General features: G+C 37.1%; 1 protein-coding gene across 1 annotated transcript in view; it reads left to right on the top strand.

Moving 5' to 3' along the window:
* Window positions 1–26,570, top strand: part of LOC135769470 (DNA topoisomerase I, mitochondrial) — a 34,433-nt gene extending 7,863 nt beyond the window's left edge. The window contains exons 7-20 of the mRNA XM_065278796.2: window positions 1,698–1,822; window positions 1,905–2,020; window positions 6,091–6,212; window positions 11,055–11,177; window positions 11,453–11,640; window positions 11,864–12,008; window positions 16,499–16,642; window positions 17,221–17,406; window positions 20,129–20,197; window positions 21,980–22,094; window positions 25,605–25,732; window positions 25,854–25,948; window positions 26,035–26,184; window positions 26,279–26,570. Coding sequence (XP_065134868.2) covers window positions 1,698–1,822; window positions 1,905–2,020; window positions 6,091–6,212; window positions 11,055–11,177; window positions 11,453–11,640; window positions 11,864–12,008; window positions 16,499–16,642; window positions 17,221–17,406; window positions 20,129–20,197; window positions 21,980–22,094; window positions 25,605–25,732; window positions 25,854–25,948; window positions 26,035–26,184; window positions 26,279–26,381 — 1,809 coding nt within the window. The 3' untranslated portion in view covers window positions 26,382–26,570. The remainder of the gene's footprint in view (window positions 1–1,697; window positions 1,823–1,904; window positions 2,021–6,090; window positions 6,213–11,054; window positions 11,178–11,452; window positions 11,641–11,863; window positions 12,009–16,498; window positions 16,643–17,220; window positions 17,407–20,128; window positions 20,198–21,979; window positions 22,095–25,604; window positions 25,733–25,853; window positions 25,949–26,034; window positions 26,185–26,278) is intronic.
* Window positions 26,571–27,193: the final 623 nt, after the last annotated feature.

Here is a 27,193-nt window from a genome sequence, read left to right as displayed (position 1 = left end):
TGGTATCTTTCTTTGTTCATTTGAGAAGAAATTATGTTTTTTGAGGAAAACATTCCAGGATTTTTCTCATTTTAATGGACTTTAATAGACCCCAACACTTAACAGTTTTAAAGTTTAGGACTCTAAACGATCCCAAACGAGGCATAAGGGTCTTAAAAATAAATTAAAAGACAAATTAAGACAAATTAAAAATATGCACTTTTAAACCACAACTTCTCTTCTTCTTATGGCTGTGTGACGAGCCAGCTCAACCTCACGTAATTGCGTAATGACAATGAAACACACATTTGCGGACCATTTTAAACAATAAACTGACACAAAGACATTAATTAGTATCATTCGACATACAACAACGTCGGAACGGTGTCCTTTCTCCACACTTGTAAACACTGGGGCGGAGTTTCGCATACGTCATTCGTGACCTCTTGACGTGATGACGTATTATGTGAGGTCGCGCTGGCGCATCACAGGACCCTTATGCCTCATTTGATATCGTTTAGAGTCTTTTAAAACTGCAATTTTAAACTGCATTAAAACTGTTAAGAAATTGGGGTCCATGGACTGTTTTCCTAAAAAAAAACATAATTTCTTCTCGACTGAACAAAGAAAGACATCAACATTTTCGATGACGTGGCAGTGAGTAAATTCTGGATTTTTTAAGAAAATGGACTAATGCTTTAACTACGCCACCTCCAATTGTAAGTCTGCTGCCAGTTCGATTTCTGAATAAACGCCTACTTTTCTATATCCAATCCAAGCACAGTGTAAAACACAAGCCACACCCACTATCTTTCACGTGCAATATTCAGTTTCACTCGAAAACTACGTCACAACACGGAAGTAAAGTCTGTTGTGACTTCCGGTTCACGGGGACTTTAAAGGACAAGTTCGGTATTTTAGACTTAAAGCCCTGTTTTCAGATTGTTTATGGTCAAATAGAATGGTTTTGACTGAAATTTCGACATTTTCGGCTGCCCTGAGAATTTTCGCGTGTTTGTGTTTCAGCTCAGACCTCTACAATGGGTTTAATGGTGCACTGGAACAATCCTTCCTAAAATGCATTAAACTTTCGTTTACAAAGACGAGAAACTCACCGAGTGGTCAGGGGTGTTCACTGATATGCTCACACAAAAATCGCTGCAAAAGATGCTTTCCAACAGCTGTTTTAGCATTCGTTGTTAACTTGTGGACCTTTTTCCCCAAACGCCTCACACCCGTACATTCTTCCGCTTAGAGCTTGAATAATAAACACTCCAGCCCAGGTGGTGGCGCTAATCCGCCTTTGCCAATTGCAAGAATAGAAACAAAGTTCCCGGCGCGGAGTAATACCGTATCTCACAGGACGTCTAATACAGTCAATGGAGTTGGTAAAAACTACGATAAAACCTGTTGGAATGCGTCTTTTGGAGCGATTTTTGTGTGAGCATACCAGTGAACACCCCTGACCACTCGGTGAGTTTCACATCTTTGTAAATGAAAGTTTAATGCATTTTAGGAAGGATTGTTCCAGTGCACCATTAAACCCATTGTAGAGGTCTGAGCTGAAACACAAACAAGCAAAAATTCTCAGGGCAGCCGAAAATGTCGACATTTCAGTCAAAACCATTCTATTTGACCATAAACATTCTGAAAACAGGGCTTTAAGTCTAAAATACCGAACTTGTCCTTTAAAGTAATGGACTTAATTTCTTACAAAGGTGAAAAAAGAAGAGGGAGATCATCCTGTCTCTGTAAAGAAGAAGAAAACGAAGGAGGAGATCGAAGCAGCCAGGGCCCTGAAGATAAAGAAGAAAGAGGAAGAGGAGAAGCTGAGATGGAGATGGTGGGTCCTCTGCATGACTTTTCATATGAGTTTGGAAGCAGGATCTTTTTTTATTTATCTTCATTTTTTGACACTTCTAAAGGTGGGAAGAAGAGAAGTATGAGGATGGAATTAAATGGAAGTTTCTAGAACACAAAGGACCATATTTTCCACCCGAGTATCAACCTCTTCCAGATGATGTCAAGTTTTATTATAATGGTAAGTATTCAGAGCTAGTTGATTTGTAAGGTTAAATCCTTAAGTTTAGATTTTTTTATAAATATTTTCTTATTTCTTGAATTTTTATAGCATAGTGTGCTATAGCTGATATGTACTGTAGTTTCTGTAGAAACGTTTGCCAGACATCCCCACTTATCCTTTGTGGTATTGTATCAGTACAATGTAAATATTAAAGTGGTAATCATTTAGCATTATATTATTGTACTAAATGGTAGTACAACTGAATTGGCATTGGGTATCATCTATGTACCGTGGTACTGCCAAGACTTAAAGTTAAAGTACACCCACAGAATAATTTTTACAAAAAAAAATTGTGATTTACAAACCCGACCAGTTTGTAATGAGCTCAAAAAGAGATTTTGGTCGGAGAAGAGGGTCACTTACCCAAGATCAAGAGTCAACATGGTTCAACTCGAATTTGCCAGTCTTGGCACATAGCCCAGCTCAAGGTCAGCTTTAGACTAGAGAGCAGAGGAAGTGTCTTTAAACTCTTTACTTTAACGTTAAGGTCAGATTCCTCCATTAATATACATTCAGCCATGTAGAGTGGAGAGATGTTTCCTAAATACTAAACAGGTTTTCGAAGGCCCAGACCATTAATCTTTTTACAATAACCCAGGAGGGGAATTAGTTTTGAGACCCTCTGAACATTAAGCTGAAAAACATTTGCCGTTTTGTGGTAGTTCAGTACAAACAGGATGATATTTAGTTTGACACTTTGGTACCTCACTGTCCCAGATTACCTTGACAAATAGTACTATAAAGTGGAAAATAATTGAACCAGTGTGTATATATTTGCAGAGAACTGCAGTTGTTAGTTGTGCATAAAAAAGAATCACTATTTCTGTTGTTCATATTTACAGTTAGAGATTTTAAAAAATTGGCAAACAAAGAAATGGACACAAGAAACCTTTCACCTTGGTATTGAATGATAGTGCTGGGCCAAATATGTCGGTCAAATAACATCGTATAGTTTTTGTATTTTGCTAAATGAAAATTGAAAGTAGGGATGCTTCAATCAGGATTTTTGCAATTGATACCGAGTACAGACTTTTGTCATCATGATCGCCCAATACCAATGCTTCTTCAAGCTAATATGTAAGCTCTTTGATGACTGTAACTACAATTTTTTTCTAAATAAAGAAATAGCCCAGATGTCGCCTTTGTTATATTATTTAATCAGGTATAGTATTATTTTATTAGAGAATCAAATAAATAAGCACAACAAATAAAGAGCTTGGTTCCAAAACGCGATAACAGCATTTAAAAAAAGTTACAGCCAATATTAGGATTGTATCAGCCAGGTCAGTATTAAAAATTTAATTTGTCATTTTACGCAAAATCCGATATCCGCCGTGTTATTCTGTCATCTTTTCTCCCTTTCTTTCCAAAACATGACAAATGTCACTCCTCCTCCTCTGCAGAATGCAATAAATCCGCTCAACAAATCACAGCGCACCATTCCACGCCTTGTAAACAAAAATGTCGGCACTTTGTACTTCGTGATCAACAAACAAACAAAAACAAAATCGTAATTTTGATGGCATTGATAAACCTGTGTTGGTCTTATGTGGCGGAGAAGAAACGTAAGTCATCAAAATTGAATAATTACGTGAAAAGCACTCGGGAGATGGAAAAATGCTGGCTGTTGCTTGTTCTCACACGACAGCATCAAGCTTCTCTTATGCTAACATATTGATCCCAGGGGATCTTACGGAAAACTTTCCATTATTTTACTCGAAGTCAACTAAAATCGAGCAGGACCAAAACATTTTACAGCTGATCGCTGTCGAAAAAGTTCAGCGACGACGTTCCAAGGATGACAGCAGCAGTGACAGTGTTATTAATATGACAAAGTAAGCGTTTTGATTAATGCCATTAATGTTTATTTTTTTAATCAGTGTATACCACTAGTCAACTAAATAAATATAACATGGAAAAGATGAATGCACATTTATATATTGATTTAATACATTTATAGCATTTTGAGAAAAAAAATTGTCATGGATTTATTGCATTTTGTGGAAAAAATAATCAGTTTTTATAATAAATTTTTGAAAATCAAATTATTTATATATATGCATTTGAATTTTTTATGTTATTATAACCTGAAGATGCTATGCGGAAGTTTGTAACAGAAAAAAGTGGTTTTCATCTTGTCACTTTCTTGGTATAGAAAACACATTTTTATCAAAATTTGTCAAACTGGATTTATTACGTTTTGCAGAGGTGTAAAGAGTCTCTGAAAGCTATACTGTAGTAAAAGTACAAATTCCTTACTGTAAAAATTACTCCACTACAAGTTACAAGTCACCAATTTAAATACGACTTGAGTAAAAGTATTAAAGTAACCCAATTTAAAAGTACTCAAGTATTTTTACTCGTACTGAATGTTGGCTCGAAGATGCACTAGTCCTCAACACAAAGAGACATTGTAGGTCTGGGCAGTTTATTTAGTTGTAGTCATATTTTGTCATCTGAATTGATTTAGTTTTAGTCTAATTGTATTCAACTAAATCCCATTTAATTTTAGTCTAGTGTCATTGTGTACTTGAATGTGCCATGCTGAAAAAAATATAGCCTAACTTTGTGATATAAATATATGGTAACACTTTACAATAAGGTTCATTAGTTAACATTAGTTAGCTACATTAGTTAACATGAACTAATAATGAACTGCACTTATACAGCATTTATTCATCTTTGTTAATGTTAATTTCAACAATTACTAATACTTTATTAAAATATTGTTAACATTAGTTAATGCACTCTGAACTAACATGAACAAACAATTAAAGCTTAATTTTTTATTAACTAACATTAACAAAGATGAATAAATAATGTAACAAATGTATTGCTCATGGTTTGTTCAAGTTGGTTTATACATTAACTACTGTTAACTAATGAACCTTATTGTAAAGTGTTACCAAATATTCTTATATAGGCCTATCCTAAAAAAGAGATAATTTTAATATTTAAAAAATTCCAGTAAACTAAAATTTACACTAACAGAAATATGATAATGCATATTAAAAACGTGAAGTTGTTCATTTGAAAGATTAATTGTAAACACATGTAGTACGTAACACTACTATCTCACATTAAGTGCACTACATTTCTTCCGTCATGCATCCCTCTTTACAGTAAATACATTACAGCATACTTAATTAAATGTGAGGACAGTGAAATTGTACACTTATTATCAATCTTATAATGTACTTAAGTTACTCGGGCAATCAGTACAGGACCTCGCTGGTTTATTTTGGCTTATATAGTAAGTTATATCAAGTTATGTACCAGCTGAGGTTAGCTGCAAGTAGCATCATAGTATTTAAACATTTGTGCTTGCCTTTGAGTTGTGGGATGACCCTCCTGCAATCGCGCATCACTTTTGTTTTGATTAACAAAGGGTCCCTTGACTGAAGCAAATGTGATATGCATCCATATGTTTGCTCTTTATCTCTTCTCTCAGACCAGACGCGAACTTTCCTCTACAGTTTATGACATACGCAGCACGCAGATGTCCCGCTACGGTGGCTCAACACAAGCCATTCAGCGTTTGACATCAAAGTACCGCGAGACCAGACTTCTCCATATGCATTTCATTCGCTCTCGCAGTACTTTGATTTCATACGATTGCTCTGCGCAGCGCCAAATGAAGTCCCTCAGTTGTGTGTGTGCGTGTAACCTCGCGACCACAGATTCTATCCATCATCACCCTCTGACACTTTCGTCTCGTTTTTATTTGACGAATAAACAATGTAGCGAGTAACGTTAAGTGTCATTTCGAATGTAGTGGAGTAAAGAGTACAAATACCCAATCAAAAATGTAATTGAGTAGAGAGTAAAAGTTGCCTATATTTTTGATACTAAGTACAAAGTAGCCCAAAAAATACTTAAGTACAGTAACGAAGTACATTTACTCAAGTACTTTACACCTCTGACGTTTTGTAACCAAACTCTTCAAATATTCATTCTACAAAGGGGAATTTAATATGCCTTTAAAAGGGCTTATGTCTGTTAAAAAGTGAATATAAATGTTGTTGCAGGAAAAGCAGTGAAGCTTAACCCGCCAGCTGAGGAAGCGGCTCTTTTCTTTGCTCAAATGCTGGATCACGAATACACCACAAAAGAGGTCTTTCGCAATAACTTCTTCAGAGACTGGAGGAAGGTAAACAACTCGTACACTTTTACACCTACATCCCTACTTGTGTACTATACATGAAGAAAAACTTGGCCTACTTTGCTTTTGAGCTTCTGTATATTACCTTTGTGAAGGCCATGACAGTTTAAGAGTTGCCTGGGATTCCATCTTCTGTCTCCTGTTCCTCACAGCAAACACTGAATTTTTTGCTTTGACTAGCAAACTCCTTTCACATAACATGTTGATCCCTGAAATTTCACATGAAATTGCCATAAAAGTGTGCCTTCTGTGTGAATGCAAACACATCCTGTAAGTAAAAGAAGGGGACCTGGTAACATTTCCGGAATACGTATTTTCCGAATTTAAATACAACTTAAAGCAACATCTCATTTTGCTGTAAGCTTAATACGCATTTAATATCTTTCACATCTGACACATATTTAGACAAAAGTTTTTAGACCCCACGTTAACGGTCCCTCTAGGAGGGATGGGTGTCAGATTATAAGTATGAAACAGTTATGAAGGGAGGGCTTTGCATCCCAGCAGGCCTCAGGGCATATCATGCAGAATTAATTTCGTGCTGCTTAGTGCTCAATGCTCTTGAAAATACGATTTGTGTAAAGGCATTGATATGCTAATCCAGACAACTCGCTTCCCGCATATGAACAAATCCAATTTAACTGTTTTATTATAACACGGAAGCCCCTGCTCGCTTGACTGAACACAGTCTCCGCCCCGTGCCCAGCTGTCAATCACAAGAACGAGCGCGAGAGAGAGAGAGAGAGAGAGACTCGAGCAATGAGACACAAGCTCTATAATTATAGGGCTTACGGAAGTGTTTATGTTTCGGCATGTTTGCTCTGTGTTTTTTGTCGGTCATCTGAAGTGCAGCGTTTGAGGCAAACAAGAGTATGTGACCCGTTTAATACTTATTAATGGAGACTAATCTTCTGAATGCAGCAGGTTTCATGGATAATGAATTCCACCTGTTTCAATATGGGTGTTGCGGTTGTGGCCACATTCGTTGACTGTGTAGTGCAACAATTAGGAAACAAGGTCAAGGGAATGTTTTCACTGTGGTGAGGGAGAAGATGCGTGTTTATGTACTACTTGGTGTTAATTATGGCACATTAGAGGCCAGCCACAACTGGCCGCTGCTTACTAATAGGACATTTTTAGAGAGTAGATTAACTTGCTGTTCTTAGTAAAAATGTAGGAGAAATAATCTTTCATCATCTCTTAGTTATACTTAAGCTATAATATCATTAGTGGGGCTTTCCAAAGCAAGTGTACTACTGTACTTAAGAATCTCTAACCTTAAAGCAATTCCAGTGAAAAATTAAAACTACCCATGATTTACTGACCCTCAAGCCACAGGAGATACATATGACCATTTTCTTTTAGACGAACAAAATCAAAGTTATATTAAAAAATGTCCTGGCTCTTTCAAGCTTTATAGCGGTAAACAGGGACCAGGGAACAACTTATGACTTTGAAGCACAGAAAATTGCATACACCTTCACAGAAGTAATCTACACGGGGTTAATAAAGGACTTCTGAGGGTAATCTGTGTGATTTTGTAAAAAAATCCATATTTAAAACGTTATAAACTCTAATAAATGGCTTACCTATAAAAAATTAGATGGGTGATTCTCACGAAATCCAGCATCAGATTTTTAAAAAAGCCTTGAAGCCTTTTTTTTGCACATATAAGATTAAAGTCTGAATTTACTATAACCATTATTTTTAGAGGATTTAAAAAACATTTCCTATAAAATTATTTTAATTTTTTTTAGATTATCATTATCAAAAATTATCATTACTGCAACATTGTATTACATTAAATATATGCATTTACAAACTCATGTTTCGGTAATGAGTACTAAAAAGTTACAAAATTCCATCTGGAGAGAAAAAATAAGAAATGCTTACCTGGTAGCCATCTTGAGTGTCACAGTCAATTATGTCCCTTCCAACAAATTTTTTATTATTTTTTTTTAATTTTCTTTGAGGGCTTAAACAATGATTGAAAATTGCTGCGGAGGATGAGAAAATTGGTCTTGGACACATTTATTTCCTTATTATTGTCTATATATTTACCAATGATCACCAAATACCACATGTTTCTTTACTGTAAATGTTTATTGTATAACATGCACTGAAGCTTTTTATTTTTTACATTTTTTAATTATAAATATTTCCATGTCAATTAACCCAAATCCAGTTATGGACACGTTGCGGTAATGAAAATGTTCCCCTTAAATGTGGAAAAAACAACAAAATTGGTTTGTATGATGTCATTTGAAATCATGTGCAAAATAGTACATAAAGAAGATGTTTGTAACTGTATGTTTCTTATATTGATAGCATTTACTTTTATTCAAAATGTTTCATGACACCTCATAAGTCTAATTTTCACAAGAATCACCCATATTTATTATTTATTTATTGGTGCTTGTGTCAGTTCTGCTGTCATTTTGCTCTTGTTCACTCTTCTGCACTGGGATCTTCTTCCTGGCTAATGACCCAAGGGTGCCATTTATGTGTGTATGTATGTGACAGAATGGGGAAAATTAAGTTGGGGGTAGGTCAGGCCAAATTGCTTGTGCGAGGTCCCATGATGCTGGTCCTGTTCACCAGCCCCAGGAGGAGAGATTAGAGGGAATTGGTGTCGGTGTGACATTTAGCACTGCAAAAAGTCACAAACCGAGAAATGGCGCATGGCAACGTCCGCTCCATCCGAAATGTACTTTACTTTTGGTCTTTTTCTTATCTTTGTCCTGTACCCTGAGGAAAGCAGTTATTGTTACAGGTGAAGAGTTCTCTGTTTCTAGGGTCATTTGTATTATCTTGAGTGTTTTGTTTTTGAAGTGAGCTGCAGTGTCAATGATAGCCGATAGCAATATCAATGCAAAGGGCTGTCATGCTTTTTAGTAAGGATGAATGGGGGTGAATAAGCAAACTGAAACAAAACAATAGAGTTAAAGTCTTAAGTCACAGCTGCAAGGTTGAATCATGTTGTAAGTGGTTTACATTTAGATTTAGTCATTTAGCAGATGCTTTTATCCAAAGTGACTTACAAATGAGGAAAACAATGGAAGCAATAATAATGTTTCTGATAATAATGTTAAAAACGCATTTTCAAAGCAACACTTTCACATCATTTGGCAGATGGTTTCATTCAAAGCAACTAAGTTTATTTAATCTATACATTTTATCAGTATATGAAAACCACTTGCATTTAAAGAGTAATTAAACCCTAAACCAACTTTTTTTAGTTAATGATCTGTAAGAATTGGGCTTTGGTAGTGCTGTTGATTGATTTGAGTAACTTTTTTGACATTTGGGTATAACGTGTTTCAATGCTACGATATATGGTGTAAAAACCGGGTGTGCCTCATAAAGGGTTTGTAATAGCCGTGCGTAGGTCCTACGGCTAAGCCGCGACGGCGTAGGTTCCGCGTCGGTTTTTATTTATACTTTTGCGTCATCCTCCGCGTCGACCTGCAAACACACCCGCAAACCGCTGGTAGGCAGTTTTTCCTCGTGTAACCACAGTAGCAGCGGGACCGTCAGAGAAGAAGCAGCTTGGCAAGTTAACCCACAAACGAAGAAGAAATAGCAACTTGTTGTGTATAATTTGAGAAGACCAGCAATGATGGAAGTAAATAAACAGCGACTTTTGTTGCAGTTTGAGTTAAATCACTCCTCAACTTGGCTCATTTTTGTTTTCACCGTCACAGACGGAAACACCTATGACACAGTTTTTTTTACCTGACGGGAGGGGTTCTGGTGGACCAATCACAGCGCTTGCGGTCTGCGTAGACGTGCTGTTAAATTTTTTGTGAGGTGCGCGTCAGGCTACGCAGAGCTACGCACGACTACAAATCGCCCTCAAGTCTTGAAAAGTGAAGCCGCTGGCTCTTTGATCGCCCCCTGGTGGCTGGCTGCAGTACAAGTCATAAACCCCACCCTCTCCATTCAAACGAATGGGACTCTGCTCTAAATAAAAAAATTATTTACACTTCCAATAAAAGTTTCCGAAAGATTGTCTTGGTCCTTTAAGGTAGTTGTTATCACGCTGATATATGTTCAATTGTTCTTTTTTGTGATACGTTTTATTTTAGCTAGTAATTTAATGCTATAGAAATGGGGCGTGTCGTTATGATTGCCGTGGATGGACTTAGCGTTTGGGCGGAAGTTTGATACCGCGGCTCCGCCACTGGCTCTTTGGACTATTCCTTCTGCGCTTGCCTTGGCTCCAAACTGACGTTTTTACGTAACAGGGCGGCGACCATGGTCAGACATTTTTGGCTTCAATTCATTACAAAAGAGGGAGGCAACATCACGTTGCGTCGTCCACCTTTTTTGCAGTCTATGGTAAAAACGTCTGAGTGCTGCCCTCTTCAGGTTGAACGGTGGCTACTGCAGTTGAATTTTCCTACTGGATGTTGTGGTACCGTGTGATGTAAGCGGTATGACCCTACTTAAGCAGATTCAAGCTCACCACGCCCTTGTTACGATCTCAGTTCATCCCCTCTATCTCCGTTGGGGTCCGCCCACTTTTCTTGCATTTTTCAAATATTGACAGTGGGTGATGTCAGGCTCTGAACAGGGGTTTACGCTTTAAGGCCACCTCATACAATGCATTTAAGCCCAACTCGCATTAAATACTTAAAACCTGGACCAAGTGCTAAATGTTATTGGCTTGAAAAAATATTCTGAGCCTTTTTCTAACTATTTTTTTGGTGAAATCCTCATTCTTTGACTATTAAACATAATAAATCCATAACGGTATGAGCTGTCACTATGTGTAAAGACTGCCTTATGTTCACATCTGTGTACCCTATGTGTGTTCTTTGTCTGCAGGAGATGACTCTGGAGGAGAAGCAGCTGATCACAGATCTGAACAAGTGTGATTTTAGGGAACTTCATGCCATGCACATACAGCGGGTGGAAGCCAGAAAGAATATGAGCAAAGAGGAGAAGCAGGTGGGTGTCTTTCATAACATATCAGTGCTTGGAGCTTTTTGGATGAAAGAAATATTCTCAGTTGAATATCATGCTGTCGCTTACCAAAGAAAATAATTGTGTCCCGTGAATCAGTGCATGAAAACATACAAATAAAAAAAGTGTTCAAATTTGCTTGGCCCCAGTGGATTCCCCTTAGACTTCCATTTAGTATTTATAAACTGTCTGCCTTATTTTTGTCATTCATAACACCCATGGACCATCATTGTTTACTTTAAATTGTTGAATGTTTTCAGGTTATTAAAGAAGCAAATCAAAAGATTGTTGAAGAATATGGGTTCTGTGTGTTGGACCATCATCGTGAGCGCATTGGGAACTTTAAGATAGAACCTCCTGCGCTATTTCGAGGCAGAGGAGATCACCCTAAACAGGGAATGCTGAAGAAGAGGATTCGGCCTGAAGATGTGATCATCAACTGCAGCAAGTGAGACTTCAGTCTATAGTCAACACAGCTATTATAAGTTGTCTTCTATATACAGTTTATTTGTGGCATAAATCCAAGGTTTTCAAATTGTATTTTCTCACATAGCTGCCTAAAAATAAACTTATTTATGCAATGTCAGTTAGTCTCGTCAAAAGACTGCAAAACAGTCATTGCAGCAATTTTCAAAGGTTTACTGTGTGTAAGGTAGAAATTTTCCCCGCAGGGAATCTCGTATGCCAGAACCCCCAGCTGGCCACCGTTGGAAGGAAGTTCGCCATGACAACACCGTAACATGGCTAGCTAGCTGGACAGAGAATGTACAAGGCTCCTGTAAATATGTGATGCTCAATGCCAACTCCAAACTTAAGGTAGGGTCAAACTTTTATGCATCTTCCAGCTACAACTAGTGTTCCTGTAGCTCAACTTTTAGAGCAATGGGTTATCAGTGCTAAAGGTCATGGGTTCATTTCCCAAGGAACATACATGCTGATCCAATGTATAGATTGTCTATGACTGAGACTAATATTTAAAGGAAAACAACACCGTTTTTCAATATTTTACTATGTTCTTACCTCAACTTATACTAATATATACATACCTATCTTTTTTCAATGCGTGCACTTAATCTTTGTACAGCACGTTGTGAATGTGTTAGCATTTAGCCTAGCCCATTCATTCCTTAGGATCCAAACAGGGATGAATTTAGAAGCCACCAAACACTTCCCATGTTTTCCCTATTTAACTTCTTCCACCCTGAAGCTATTTTGGGGATTTTCGCCTGGATTTGGCCTACCCAATTTCAAAAGCTTCCCATACCCACATGCAGAGGTTTACATGCAAAAGTTTGGTATCAGTTTACAGGAAACCCTTTGAAATTACATAAAACACTGTTGAAAGTGCTAAACATGGTTGTATGTGATGTCAGGCCTCTAATAAACACAAAAATAAATAGGCGCTTTTTGGTGTTTTTTTTCTAAAGTACTTATTTGAAAGTATATAACTCTGGTCCTGGGTATCTCAGGTCCCTGCAGACAGTTTTGTTTGATTCCAGCAATTGCCAGCTTTCAGAAGAAAAGGATTTTTTTCTCTATCATAATGTATGCAAAAGTTATTTTACTCCAACTGAAGGGAGGAATAATACCCTTTTTGTATACAATTTCTGCCTAAAAACATTTGAAGTGTCCCCATAACCACATACAGTGGAATAAATGCAATTTCTTTATATAATTTTAAAGAAACCCTTTGAAGTTACATAAAAAGCTGCTGTTTGTGACAAATATTGTTATTGTTTTTCATATGATGAAACACCAAATTTTCTTTTTTATGTTGTAAACACTGTCTTTGATAGTGTATAACTCTGGTTCTGGGTGCTCTAGCAGACTGCAGACAGTTCTGGTTGTTAGCAGCAGCAGACAGTAAACACCCAAAAAAAGAATGAACTCTTTAGCGTGTCGCATTCAAAAGTTATTCTCATTTTACTGAAGGGTGTGAAAATACATTTTTCATATAAATATTAATTTTTTGTTTTGCACATATAATAAATAGCAAGGGATTATTAATGAACACAACCAAATAAAATACTGTGAATGGACTCATTGTTTAGAGTAGGACCTAAGATAAAAGATGGTGTATCATTTGTGGCTATGTGTGCTATCTGAGGCAGCTCACGCTCAAGTTTCACATACATTTACAAAAGACAATTTTTTACCTCATTATTCATTCAACGATTGTTGGATATGTGTTGATAATAGATCAAAAATAACGCTGTAGCCTTATTCCTGGGAATGAGAGCTTTCATTTGATATAAGACTTGCCCATGTTTGTCATATTTGAAAAATATGAAATATGTGAATATTAAATGATATTAAAAAATATGGGGGGGTTGATAGTGTAAATTAAGTGTAAATAACTTTCTTACAGTAAAAGATATGTCAAAGTGATGCATATCTGCAGAAAGTAGAGACTCTAAGCTTTCAAACAGTATCTCATATGTGTTACTGGTGTCCATGACGGACCATTAAAGATTAAAAGAACATTTTATATTAAGTCAAAATAAAAAAATTTGGACCTGGGACAGGGTCCTCAGGGTTGAAGAGGTAAAAGACTGTTACATGAGTAGTTACACGAGTAAGTATGGTGGCACAAAATAAAATGTGATTTTTAAAGCGGATAAAAAAAATTTGAACTATTTTGTAAAAATTTGAACTTATTTTATTTGGTGGCTTCTTAATTCATTCCTGTTTGGATCCTAATGAATGAATGGAGCGAAGTGCATGCATCGAAAAAATATAGTTATGCATTAATTCGTCTATGTTGAGGTAAGAACATAGTAAAATATTTAAATGTTTCCCTTTAAGTGACTATCTTAACATTTTCTGCCCCCCCCAATCTCCTCTATGTTTCTCTTTATTTCCAAACTATGTTCTCATCCTTACCGCCTCACGACCGTCCGTCTATGTCACCTTGTTAATAATGTGATTTGATGTCTCGCTTTAATGTTTGGTCCGGGCCTGTCAAACAGAGCCGGCTCGTAGTCTCACAGTAGCTTAGTTTCATCTCAGCACCTCATCTTCGCCTCGTTCCACTCACTTTCTATCACTAATTTAATTAGGAAGCAAAGCAATCCTTTTCATCATTACAGAGTGATGGACACATCTCAAGAAGGCCAAATTATACTTGAAGGTGAGCAGATTTAGTGCCTGAATCTCCCAGGTTCCTCAGGCCAAGATTTTCTTTAGCTTTTAATGGTCGTGCTATAGTCATCCGTCAGCTTCCCGTCAGCACTTCTCTTTCTTGTATGTGCTTTATTAGTGAAGGTTAAATTATTCTGCACTGTGTTTGTCACTATGCTGTTGCTGTGGCTTGTTTTTTGGACCAATTAAAGTGATGGTGGCTTGAATCTGACAAAGCTGACCTCCTAGGTATATTGTGCCCAGATTGGTGATATTGGTTTTCTTTGTGTTACATGCATGTAATAAAGTACGTATTGATATTAGGTTGTTTTTCCTCATGCATTGCATTTTCTTTCCTCTTCATTTACTATGAAATTGAAATTTTGTCCCTGTCTGTAAGCTGCTTTGAGGTCATCTAACATTTACATTTAGGTAGATGCTTTTCTCCAAATCGACTTAAATTGCAAAAATTAAAGGTACATCTTAGCAGTTTGTGTGCTTCCTGGAAATCAAACCCATGATTTTTGTGGTGCTAACACAATGCTGTACCAACAGAGCTATGGGAAAACTGCATTATATACATTCTGGTATAAAATTGGCTTTCCAAATAATAATGACTTATGTCGTGTGTATGCAGAACCGTTATATTCTGACAAATAAAATAAGTTATTGTAATGGTACATTTTATGTGATCTTTGTTCTTTGTTATATGCATAGATATATGGGCAGCATTAAATACACATTTAACTCTTTCCCCGCCATTGACGAGATATCCCGTCAATCTGCAATACCACTATTATCCACCAGGTGGCGCTCTTCCGCAACTTATAAAAATCGGAAGTATTGCCCTAGGGCAAACAGCTGTATGTCCGTGTATGTTTTAAAGATCGCTCTGCATCTGATCTCTATCAAAAGTCCTTCACAAAAATTGAATTATCTCCGCTTTTTGCTCAAAATTTGGTGTTTTTGATGAAACCTACACATATTTGAGAGGTAATAAAAACAGAACACATGAAGGTAGGATGAAACTGATTTTTTTGTTTTAAAGCAGAGGGTCTGTTCTTTTATTTAATATATTTAAATATAATTTAATATGTTTATATATTTAAAAAGGAGCATTTTCTGGAGGGCATTAAACTTTTGTGAAAATCATGAAAAATGCTGGTGGTGAAAGAGTTAAAGGATTAGTCCATTTAAAAAAAAAAATCCAGATCATTTAACTCACTACCATGTCATCCAAAATGTTGATGTCTTTCTTTGTTCAGTCAAGAAGAAATTATGTTTTTTGCGGAAAACATTCCAGGATTTTTCTCATTTTAGTGGACTTTAATGGACCCCAAAACTTAACACTTTTAATGCAGTTTAAAATTGCAGTTTTTAAGGGACTCTAAACGATCCCAAACGAGGCATAAGGGTCTTATCTAGAGAGAAACGATTGTAATTTTTGGCAAGAAAAATAAAAAATGCACTTTTAAACCACAACTTTTCTTCTTCCTCCGGCTGTGTGACTGGCCAGCCCGACCTCACGTAATTGCGTAATGACGTGAATAGGTCACGTGTTACATATATGAAACGCACATTTGCGGAGCATTTTAAACATTAAACTGATACAAAGACATTAATTAGTATCATATACTACATACAACAACGTCTGAACGATGTCTTTTCTCCACACTTGTAAACACTGGGGCGTAGTTTCGCATACGTCATTCGTGACCTCTTGACGTGATGATTTATTATGTGAAGTCGCGCTGGTTCGTCACATGACCGGAGGAAAACAAGAAGTTGTGGTTGAAAAGTGCATTTTTTTTTCTTGCCAAAAATGACAATCGTTTCGCTAGATAAGACCTTTATGCCTCGTTTGGGATCGTTTAGAGTCCTTTGATACTGCAATTTTAAACTGCATTAAAAGTGTTAAGTGTTGGGGTCCATTAAAGTCCATTAAAATGAGAAAAATCCTGAAATGTTTTCCTCAAAAAACATAATTTCTTCTCGACTGAACAAAGAAAGTCATCAGCATTTTGGATGACATGGTGGTGAGTAATTATCTGGGTTTTCTTTTTAAGAAAATGGACTAATCCTTTAAAGAACTCAAACCATAAGCTTATAGTGCGCTAGGTTAAGATGCCACGTGTCGAGAAATTTAGTTTGATGCTGTGTGGTGTTACGTTGTTTTTCTCATTTAGGGTGAGAAAGATTGGGAGAAGTATGAGGTGGCACGGAGACTGAAGTCGTGTGTGGATGCCATCCGAACCCAGTACCATGAAGACCTCAAGTCCAAACAGATGGGCTCACGCCAGAGAGCCGTAGCCCTCTACTTTATCGACAAGGTCAGACTACACACGCTGCACAGACATCATTTCTGTACTTGCACTATATTAGGCTTTCAAACATCCTGTCGTCTTTATTTTGGGAAATAACATGGAGTTGAAGTGTACCACCAATCAATTCATGTCAATTTAGCTGCCTGTTAAGGACGGATAGTGCAGAATAAGATTTCAAAGAACTGCACAATGCATTTCCTAGAGGTCTTGGTATCTTTTTTGGAGAAATGTTGTCTTCATTTTGCTCCCCTTTTCTTGTAATTTTGTGTTCCCGGTACAAATGCATAACAGTAGGTAAATATATGTGCCTAATCTGGGGTGGTTGATAGGATGTTAAAATCATGTTGATACAGCCCTGCATCTTTCACATACACGCATTCAGCTTTTGGTCCTGTCACTCTGTGTGTGGTGATACTAGATCAATGGTCAAATCCAGTATCAAAGGTTTTGTGGCTTATGCTGAGGCTCATGACCTTCTGGTGTCTGAGACAACATCAAAGTTCACAGTCATGTTCAAATGTGTTCCAAGACGGCCATGCAGTGATGTACGTGTATGACATAGGTGTGTTTGTGTGACCCTACAGCTGGCTCTGAGAGCAGGTAATGAAAAGGAAGAGGGCGAGACGGCAGACACTGTGGGTTGTTGCTCTCTGCGTGTGGAGCACATCACCTTACACGACACACTGGATGGCCAGAAGTGTGTGGTGGAGTTCGACTTCCTGGGTAAAGATTGCATCCGATACTACAACAAGGTCCCTGTGATAAAAAAGGTAAGACCATTTAGAAAAAAAGATTGTGCTGTGTTCAGTTTAGTCTTAAAGGGGAAGTGTGGAATATCCACCATTATTCAAGACAAAAGGTGGTATTGTCCCAAACTAAACCCATTGGTTGGGCCAGTTTTGATATTTGCAGCATAGCCGGGCCACTCGAACAGATCAGAATTACATTTGTTTGTGCAGAAATTGCATTGTAATCTTGCCCTGGGAGATCTGTGTTGATATTCCCTTTTTTTCGTTGTTCTTCTTTTTAACAGTGACATGGTCATACTTGTGGGGTGAATTGTGATTAGTGCTGTGACGGATCGCAGTTGATCGGATCATGACCCACTGTTCAGCTCACATGCGTTTTGCGGAAATAATACGCAAATTTAAATGGGAAAAGTTTCATGTTTGCACGTGTTTCAAAGCCTTGCAAATGTTAACATTCAAGTGATTTTAAAGAATTTAACCGCAAAAAGGCACTAAAGTGAGCAGCTTTCTGTACGCACAGACGCACATGCAGATAAAAATGTATGGTCCAGCTCCAGTCAGATGTGATCATCACTATGCCCTTCAAAGATCAGGACTCTTAGGGGCTGTTTACACTTGGTATTAAGATGTGTTTTCATCGATCGGATCACAAGTGGACGAGAGAGACACATTATGTTTACACCTGGTATTTAAATCTGTCCACTTTCGATCGCTTCTGTCCTGAATACTGTGAGGGGACGGTCCGTGAGACGGTGGGCGAGTCTCTCTGCTGTCATTCAAACGCGAGCAGGAGTAATTATGAGTTTATATGGACGCAAACTAATATTATGTCGTAGTCCACTGCTTGTTTAGCAAGTTAACATGCTGCACAGAGTTTTGTACGTGTGTATGTAAGAGCTTTCTCTGAATTTTCAGCGCAATTGATGAAATAGGATCGCGCAACTTTCACGCTTTCAAAACGAAACTACGGAGAACACCCGCAGTAGTTTTATCAATGAAAGGCTAAAAAATAGCGATGTTCACGCCAGAAGTAAAAAAAGACGTAAAATTTGTGTTTAATACCTCAGATTAGATAAATGGGCGGAGAGAAGGCGGTCGCGTGTGGCTGTTTGAACACATTCAACCTGTGGAGCGACTGTTTGCTGCGCCCTTTGGAATTCGCCTTAGATCTGTGTGCGCACGCTCGTTTAAGTGCACTCAGTAGTGCGTACACGGAGAGACGCGTTTCAAAAAGCAAGTGAACATAAAACCTTTTTGTTCTTGACAGGATACATACAAACAAAATAATCTTTACAGTATTCTTTTTCTAATAAAAACATTTGTTTATGTCTTACGTTTATATGTTAAGAAGTATTGTTATATTCTCCATGCCGTTAAATGTAAGGCCAAGTGCATGGAGGTGGGAGGGTGAAATGTCTGCGTCTGTGTGCTTGCAGATCTTGTTTGCTCGCACTCGTTTTTATAATGTAAATGAGACGATTTGAAAGAAGCCCATCAAGTGAAAATTAATTAGTTTCTGAATATCTAGCAAGTTTATTTGGCGACCAGCAGTCTTTGCGAAAATGTCAGATATAATTGCAGGTATCGTCAGACGCCACACATCCCTTTCCAAACACACATTTGCTCCTAGCACACTTCCCTTAGCCATAATGAATAACAACAAAGTCCCTTAAGGGAAGTCACGCCACTTGGTGGCCATGATTGCAATGCCTCCAGACAGTTATTTCAGTCATGCAAGACCTGTTTGCTAAATCACAATTAAACAACATATTTCTGTAACATAACTTTTATTTCTTTATGCTTAAACCTGCTAAAAACGCCTTTTTCAAGGTCGTTTTAGCTAAGTGCCATATGAGATTCTGTATAGGGCACTTCCCTTAGAGAATCATCATTCTTTATCAGTTGATGATTGGTTCTTTTAACTGGAAGGCGGGACTTTGCCACCAGAGTGACCATAGTGAGTGTTGCATTGTCCTCTATATAGCAATATCAGTGCTCAATCTTGTTAAATTCAGTGTCTGTGATAACAGTTGAGACTTTAGAGCTTCAGGTCACATGATCTGGGATCGTCTAACCGAATATGATTTTAGCTTTGTTATTTAATCTTCTGGTAATATCTCTTTACTTAGATATAATACAATATACAGATATAATATTACAACTACGTTGTACAGAAGTTCAGATATCTTTGCTCCATTGAAACACAAGATGCTTTAGGGATCATTTGCAAAATCATCCATGGATTGTGCGTATGTGAAGTCCTGTCTGCTCAATATTATGTTGTCATTAAAGCAAATACAAAGGCAAAGAAATCGTAATTTATAAAAATGCAAAATGCATTAATGGAATTTAAAGATCGTTCCAGATCAGTCTGAGAGAATTACACTCAGGTCAGTGTCGAAATCAATCATTACTTTCATATGACCGTGTTCAATTGGGGGAAATATAAAATATGAAGTCTGTCATTGCTTGGCGAGCGTTCTGTTTACTTTTTGTTCATGCATTTGGCTCAAGGATAAATTGTTATTCAAATGAGTCTGATTTAAAAGCATCACATCTGCTACCATTAATTAGTTCCATGCATATTTTAGCTGGTTTATTTAGTAGGACTGAAGCGAAACAGGACTTCTGCAAAATGTCAAATATAATTGAGTGTCTGTCTTTCTTCTCTCTCGTCTGGCTTTTCTCTCAGCCTCTGTTCTGTGCATATGATAAACAAGCTAACATGTGTTTTCTCTTTTAGGTTTTCAAAAACCTCAAGCTTTTCATGGAAAATAAGCAAGGAGGAGACGACCTCTTTGATCGGTTGAATGTGAGTGTAATGTTCTGAAACTGAAGCAGACAGTCATAGATTTTTCATTCTGAGCTAGACGGTCCTCAGGAGAGTTGCATCATAAAAGCTTACCGTAAAGGATGCTTATTTTTTCACCTTTATAAAAAATTCCTGAAAAAGTCTTAATTTTGCAGCGAAAGTAGAAATTTGACTGAAAGAAGAGAGAGATAGGATGCCTGTGCAGGAGGGTGGGAGGGACATGTGCCCCTCTCTATGAGGTCAGGTTGGTAATGATGAAGTGCTGTGGAGCAAAAATGCTAATCTGCACTCTGAGCGTTTTCGAATGACATGGCAAAAGGCCGAGTGAAGGGTTAAGTGAGGAAGGATGCAGTATAAAGAGGCCTTTTTTTCACAAAGTACTGCAAATCTTATTATAAACCACTGTGCTTTAAAGCTTAAGCATGTTTGTGTGCTAGTGTGCATATGCGGTTTGGAAAAATAAATGTGTTGAACTTTGCTAAACCCCCCCATGATAACAGAATATGTTTGTGTATTTAGGTAGGAAGAACAAAGATGCCTGACTGCTACTGTTACTATGAATACAAAGTCTGACATAGAAAATTTATTAATGACACTTTTTTTTCTACCACATCTTTTCCTTCCCTTCGCCTCTTTATTAATTTGCTTGGACACAGAGCTCTGTAAACAGCCAGACACTTTTGTAATAACCTTTTGTGTCTAACTTTTTACATAGATAACCCCTATACCTGAAACACAACCTTAGAATAGAATTTAGGAACATGTATTATTTCTTTTATGTAAAAAATATTTGAGCAGGTGTCATATTTATGTCTCCAAAAGTATAACCATGTTGGAAACGCATCAATTCCCACTTGATTTCTCCGAAGTCCCTGAGTGTTATAACCCAAATGTCACTATGTTCCCCAGTGACCCCCAGCGTGATCAGACCAACATGTTCAGCATGTGCCATCAGACAACAGTGTGAATGCTCAACATTACATGATGACCCGCTAGTACACAGCTGCTGTCATTAACATTTAGCATCTTTAACAATGTCACATGAAGTTAGTCATCCATACAGTTCTTTTCCTGGTGCACATAAAGCTAAAGATCACGGTTAAAGGGATAGTTCACCAAAAAATGAAAATTGATCATTTACTTACCTTCACGTTGTTCCTTACCTGTATAACCTTCTTTGATTTGCTAAACACAAATGAAGATATTTTGAAAAACATTAATAACCAAACAGATCTGGGGCACCATTTACTTCTATAGTATTATTTTTCCTATTATGGAAGTCCTGTTATCTTCCTTTGTATTCAGCTGAACAAAGAAATTAAACAAGTTTGGAACAAATTAAGGGTGAGTAAATGATGACAGAATTGTAATTTTTCAGGAAAGTATTTGTCAAGTTAGGATGAATATCGAAAGTTTGAAGGTTTTTGAAGGAGTCTGATGTGGGTGCACATGTTTACATGGCTCGCCTGAAAGCCTTTTTTTAAGGCACTCATTTTCTCTTGTAGATGTAGCTTTAGATTAGATGTGGATTTAATGGAAATGTTTTCTTTATGTCTGGAACATACAACCCACACTCCGCCACTCACAAATCCATTAAAGTTGAAACGAACATCTGATGTCTTTGGGGGGGGGGGGCTTGTCCTATTGAGATTTCTCATAGATGTCTGTTTCTATTTTCACTGCTTTATTTTAGACAGTCAAGGCAACAGCTCCATCTAGTGGCTTGCAATGATGTTGAAAATAGGTTCTTGTGAAAATAATGGTTTGTTTTTCTCTTTCCAGACCCAAGTGCTGAACAAACATCTGAGCTCTCTCATGCCGGGCCTGACTGCTAAGGTTTTTAGGACATACAACGCCTCCATAACCCTGCAGCAGCAACTTAAAGAACTCGGCAACAGTGAGCATTTATTTGTCTTTGTTTAAGTCTGATCTTTCAATGTTTCTCCCTCTATCGCTCCGTCAGTCAAGCTTCAAGTAAACATTGAACATCATGACTACTAGCCCAACTTCCAGATGTTCAGTCATGGCGTCAGTCTGGATACGCATTGCAACACTTGGATAAAACCCTTGAAATTGATGCCAGTATGATTTGCTGTCAGATTTTGGGATTTTGTTACATTTTGACAACTGCAATATGGATATTGTTAGCATGATGGTGTGTCTACGCTGTCAACGAATGACACTGGACTCACTGAAGCTGTCTGCATTGCAACACTTGACGGGCCTGGCACGAAGGGCCAGCTGCAGTTTCACACCAGTGGTTTAACATGAGTTATACGCATAGGTGGTTTTGGGAAGCTTTCATCAACAAGCTGGCTGTTAGCTCACTTGTGATTTGCAAAGTTTGTTGTCGTGTTATCCCAACCAGAAACTTTTGCTTGTCGATATGCTGAGATTCAGATTGACTTCGTGTATTTTACTGCCTTTATACAGCAATAATTGATATCTGATGTCAATGTAGATACACTATCCCCATCTGTATAGATTTTGTATGCTTTAAAGGTCCCGTTCTTTCTGTGTTTTTAAAGCTTTGATTGTGTTTACAGTGCGCAATATAACATGCGTTCATGTTTCATGTGTAAAGAAAAGCGCAGCATTTTTCACACAATTTACTTATCTGTATACCGCGGTATTCACTGTCCTCAAAACAGTCTGATGTCTTCTTTGTTCTATGAAGTCCCTCCTTCAGAAATACATATCGTGTTCTGATTGTGTAGCTTGTTTAGTGTGTTGTGATTAGATAGCAGCTTAGCTTGCCGTTAGCTTAGCTGGCAACTGACGTATTCCTGTGGGCGGAGTTTAGTCAAAAAACTGTTCTACTGACGTCATTAAAGCAGGAATTAGAGGGCTGTAGTCCAAACCGGCCGTTTGCTGTAGGCTTTGAAAGGCGAATTCTGTTAAAGAAAATATATCGCCTGGAAGTGAACTTTGGCATTTTGCAAGTGTTTTTTTATGCTATTATAGCAACATTGCACACTAACTAGGGTTTAAAAATGGCATAAGGAGGTTTCTGACCTTTAATATTTGCCTTCTACTACTAAAATCCATTGATTGAAACCACATTAAATATTTGAATCCCAACATGTAATACTCATTTAAACCTATGGGGGCCGCCATTGTTTTGTGCAGTTTTTTTATTATTGCAATATTTTGAACAGTGAACATTGAAGGGCAACAAAGTATACATTACATCGCAATTAAATATAACAGTTTACTATAGTAACTGTAGTAATATTTCATGACAACCATAACACACACGCCGGTTTCACACCGCATGCGTGAGCAGCGCGTAAGCAGCGCGTGTTTTTTTCGGCGCCCATGTTAACAAGTTAAAGCATGTACACCGCACGCGTGAGCAGCGCGTGCCTGCGTGGCAGGAGCGTTGCTGAAGCAGCAGTGCTGCTATCGTTTCGGCGTCGGCTCTATTTTTGCTGCGCTGCTCACGCTCAATTAAAGTGACAGGGCATTGTTTATAGTTTAAATGGTCGTGGATTGACGCGAAAAAGGGTAATTTTACAATAAAATCACGAATGTGAAGCTAAGTGTGTTTGAAACAGTCATGACTTTGAGCAATTTAAAAGAAAGCAATGAAATATTAACACACTGTTGCCAGAAGACTGTGTTCATTCACTTTCTGCCCAGCAAATGAGTCCTCATCTATCTTAATAATCTTCAGAGAAATAGATTAATCTATAAATTTAAATCTTATGCTTAAACTGTTGAAGGGAAACACGATCGACTGCTATATGCTGTCAATCACTGAGTGAATTCTTTATTTTATCATAAAACTTCAGGGAAACAGATTTTATAATGTGCCATGGGCTTTTTATGTCTATAATTGTGTTTTGTATCTATATCTGTCATTACATGGACCAGAACAGCATGAAAACAATGTGGATTAAACAAATCACACTTATATAAATTACACTGACCTTCAAAAAGCGTCTTAAAGAGGTTTTGCTCATAAATGCATGTAAAATAAAGTAATGTGAACTTGAGATTTTTATACTGTTATTTAAACTGCACAGTATGCGCTGCAAACGCAGCCGGTGTGAAAGCACAATGGCCACACGCAGCAAACGCTCTCCTCACGCGCTGCTCACGCTACGCATACGCGTTGCTCACGCATGCGGTGTGAAACAGGCGACATATGGTAATACACCCAGAATGCACTATGCACAGAACAAGCAAAAAGGACTTTAAAGTACTTGAGAGATTGTAATTCATTGTACTTGTTTTAATGGGAATGATTTTATTCCTAATCTTGCCTTTTTATTTAATTTAAGCCTTAGCCTTGATTTCACACACAGGGTCTCACATATGGGTGATACTCAAGAAATCCAGACTTGCGTCCAGCATCAGATTTTTTAAGAAGCCCTTGATTTTTTTGCACATGTAAGATTAAGGTCTGAACTTACTATAAACATTATTTTTAGAGGATTTAAAAAATATTTCTTATAGATTATTTACATTTTTTAGATTATCATTATCAAAAATTATTATTACCACAACATGATATTACATTAAATATATGCATTTACAAACTCATGTTTCGGTAATGAGAACTAAAAAGTTGTCAAGGTACTATGACAAACAAAATTTTAACTTTTATCTGGAAAGAAAAAATAAGAACTGCTTACCTGGTAGCCGTCTTGAGTGTCACAGTCAATTATGTCCCTTCCAACAATTTTTTTTTTTTTTTTTTTCGAAAATGTTAGTTCCTTGAGGGCTTAAACAATGATTGAAATTTGTTGCGGAGGATGAGAAAATTGGTCTTGAACACATTTATATTCCTTATTATTATCTCTACATTTACCAATGATCACCAAATACCACATGTTTCTTTACTGTAAATGTTTATAGTATAACATGCACTGAAGCTTTTTATTTTTTAGATTTTTTTATTATAAATATTTCCATGTCAAAGAACCCAAATCCAGTCATGGACACGTTGCGGTAATAAAATTTCCCCTTTAATGTGGAAAAAACAACAAAATTGGTTTGTATGTTGTAATTTGAAATCATGTGCAAAATAGTACATGAAGAGATGTTTGTAACCGTATGCTTCTTATTTTTGATACTCTTACTTTGCATTTACTTTTTTTATCCAAATGTTTCATGATACCTCATAAGTCTAATTTCGCAAGAATCACCCATATTGGTCATTTCATATAAAATAAAAATTTAAATTTAAATAAAATTGTTGCATAAAGAAAATAGTTAGAACCATTCAGATTTTAAAATTAAGTCAGAACAATTAAGCAAATTCTTATTACTGTGATGCATGTTGTATAGTAGTAATATATTGTACTGTCTAATATCATATGTCAAGATAGGATGCCTTTGATAACTAAAATTACAGTAATAATTGCAAATGTCGTCTTTGTTTGCTTAATTTTTCCTATAGTGACTGATAATGTGGCGGAGAAATTGCTCTCATACAACAGGGCAAATCGTGCGGTTGCAATTCTATGTAACCATCAGCGGGCGCCGCCAAAGACCTTCGAACAGTCCATGGCAAATCTGCAGTCAAAGGTACGATAATAAGAGGCATAGTGTAAATAAAATGTAAAATGAAAGAATTGGTTAAATATTATTGCTTCCTTAACAGGTTTGCGGCTTATAACATTTTATAATTCATCTCTTGCTCTACTAGATTGACAGCAGGAAGGAGCAGCTGTCCCTGGCTAAGAAAGAGCTAAAACAGGCCAAGAAAGATGCCAAAGGGAGCTCAGACAACAAGCTGCTCGCGTCAGTATCTCATTCCAGGCGTCTGTATTTGTTCTCACAGCCATTACAATCTTCTGATATGTGAACACGATTGTGTGTGTTTTCAGTTTGGTGGAGAAGAAGAAGAAAGCTGTGCAGAGGTGTGAGGAACAGCTACTGAGGATGGAGGTTCAGGCTACGGACAGAGAGGAGAACAAACAGATCGCCCTGGGCACCTCCAAGCTTAACTACTTGGATCCACGTATCAGCGTGGCCTGGTAATTGTCACTTTTTAGACTAGTTGCTTGCTATACCTTTAGATTTTATATTAAATTAATTTCCAATGGATAACTTTGTTGTCTTTTCTTGTAGGTGTAAGAACATGGAGGTGCCACTGGATAAAATATACAACAAGACCTTACGAGATAAGTTTGCTTGGGCAATCGACATGACTGAAGTTGACTTTGTGTTCTAGTTTTGGTTTGGTTGTCTTTCAGTTGACCATTTTATTAACAATTTTTATCCAAACCTACATCAAGTGGTTGATTCGGTTTTGTAGCCGTATTGTTGGCACTTTTATATTGTTCGGTTTTTATGTTTAATCAAATTCAGATATTCTGAATCATTTTAGGAAAGTTCAATAAATGTTCATTGTTTGTAGGGAGACCTCTTCAATGTTTTTTTCATGTAAAGGACCGGTTGAGCTGCTTCAATATCTGGGTAATTTTTACCCCAAAATCATAAAAAAAACAAAAAACATGTCTTAAATAAGAGGTAACATATGTGACCATGGACCACAAAACCATAAGTAGCACGGCTATATTTGTAGCAATGGTGAAAATTATAGATTATTTTATATGCCACAAAATCATTATTTGGATATCAAGTAAATATAATGTTCTATTAATATATTTAGTAAATGTCCTACCTTAAAAATATCAATAATGTATTTATTATTGACAGTATGTGTTTCAAACAACCGACCCTTATGACCAGGGTCACACATGACTTGTTCTTAGCAGATTTTACAGTATAACTTGCTAATGGTAAACAAAATACATTGTCATCTTTTCCTATTGCAAAAGACATGCGATTTCATCAATTTTAAGATCAAATGTGGTGCATCTTGCAACAGACCTTTCACAGTGACTCTTATGATAGTGGGAATTAATCCTCGCCCAATTAAACATAATCTAGAATAACTTTATACACGGTAATTTTCATTTTTTGTAATACTTGGATTTTTTGGTTTAAGGTAGGATTTCAGTAAAGAGAGCCAAGGAGACA

Source organism: Paramisgurnus dabryanus, chromosome 9 (genome assembly GCF_030506205.2).
Source record: "Paramisgurnus dabryanus chromosome 9, PD_genome_1.1, whole genome shotgun sequence".
NCBI classification, from domain to species: domain Eukaryota; kingdom Metazoa; phylum Chordata; class Actinopteri; order Cypriniformes; family Cobitidae; genus Paramisgurnus; species Paramisgurnus dabryanus.
This window is presented reverse-complemented; position numbering and strand designations above follow the sequence as displayed.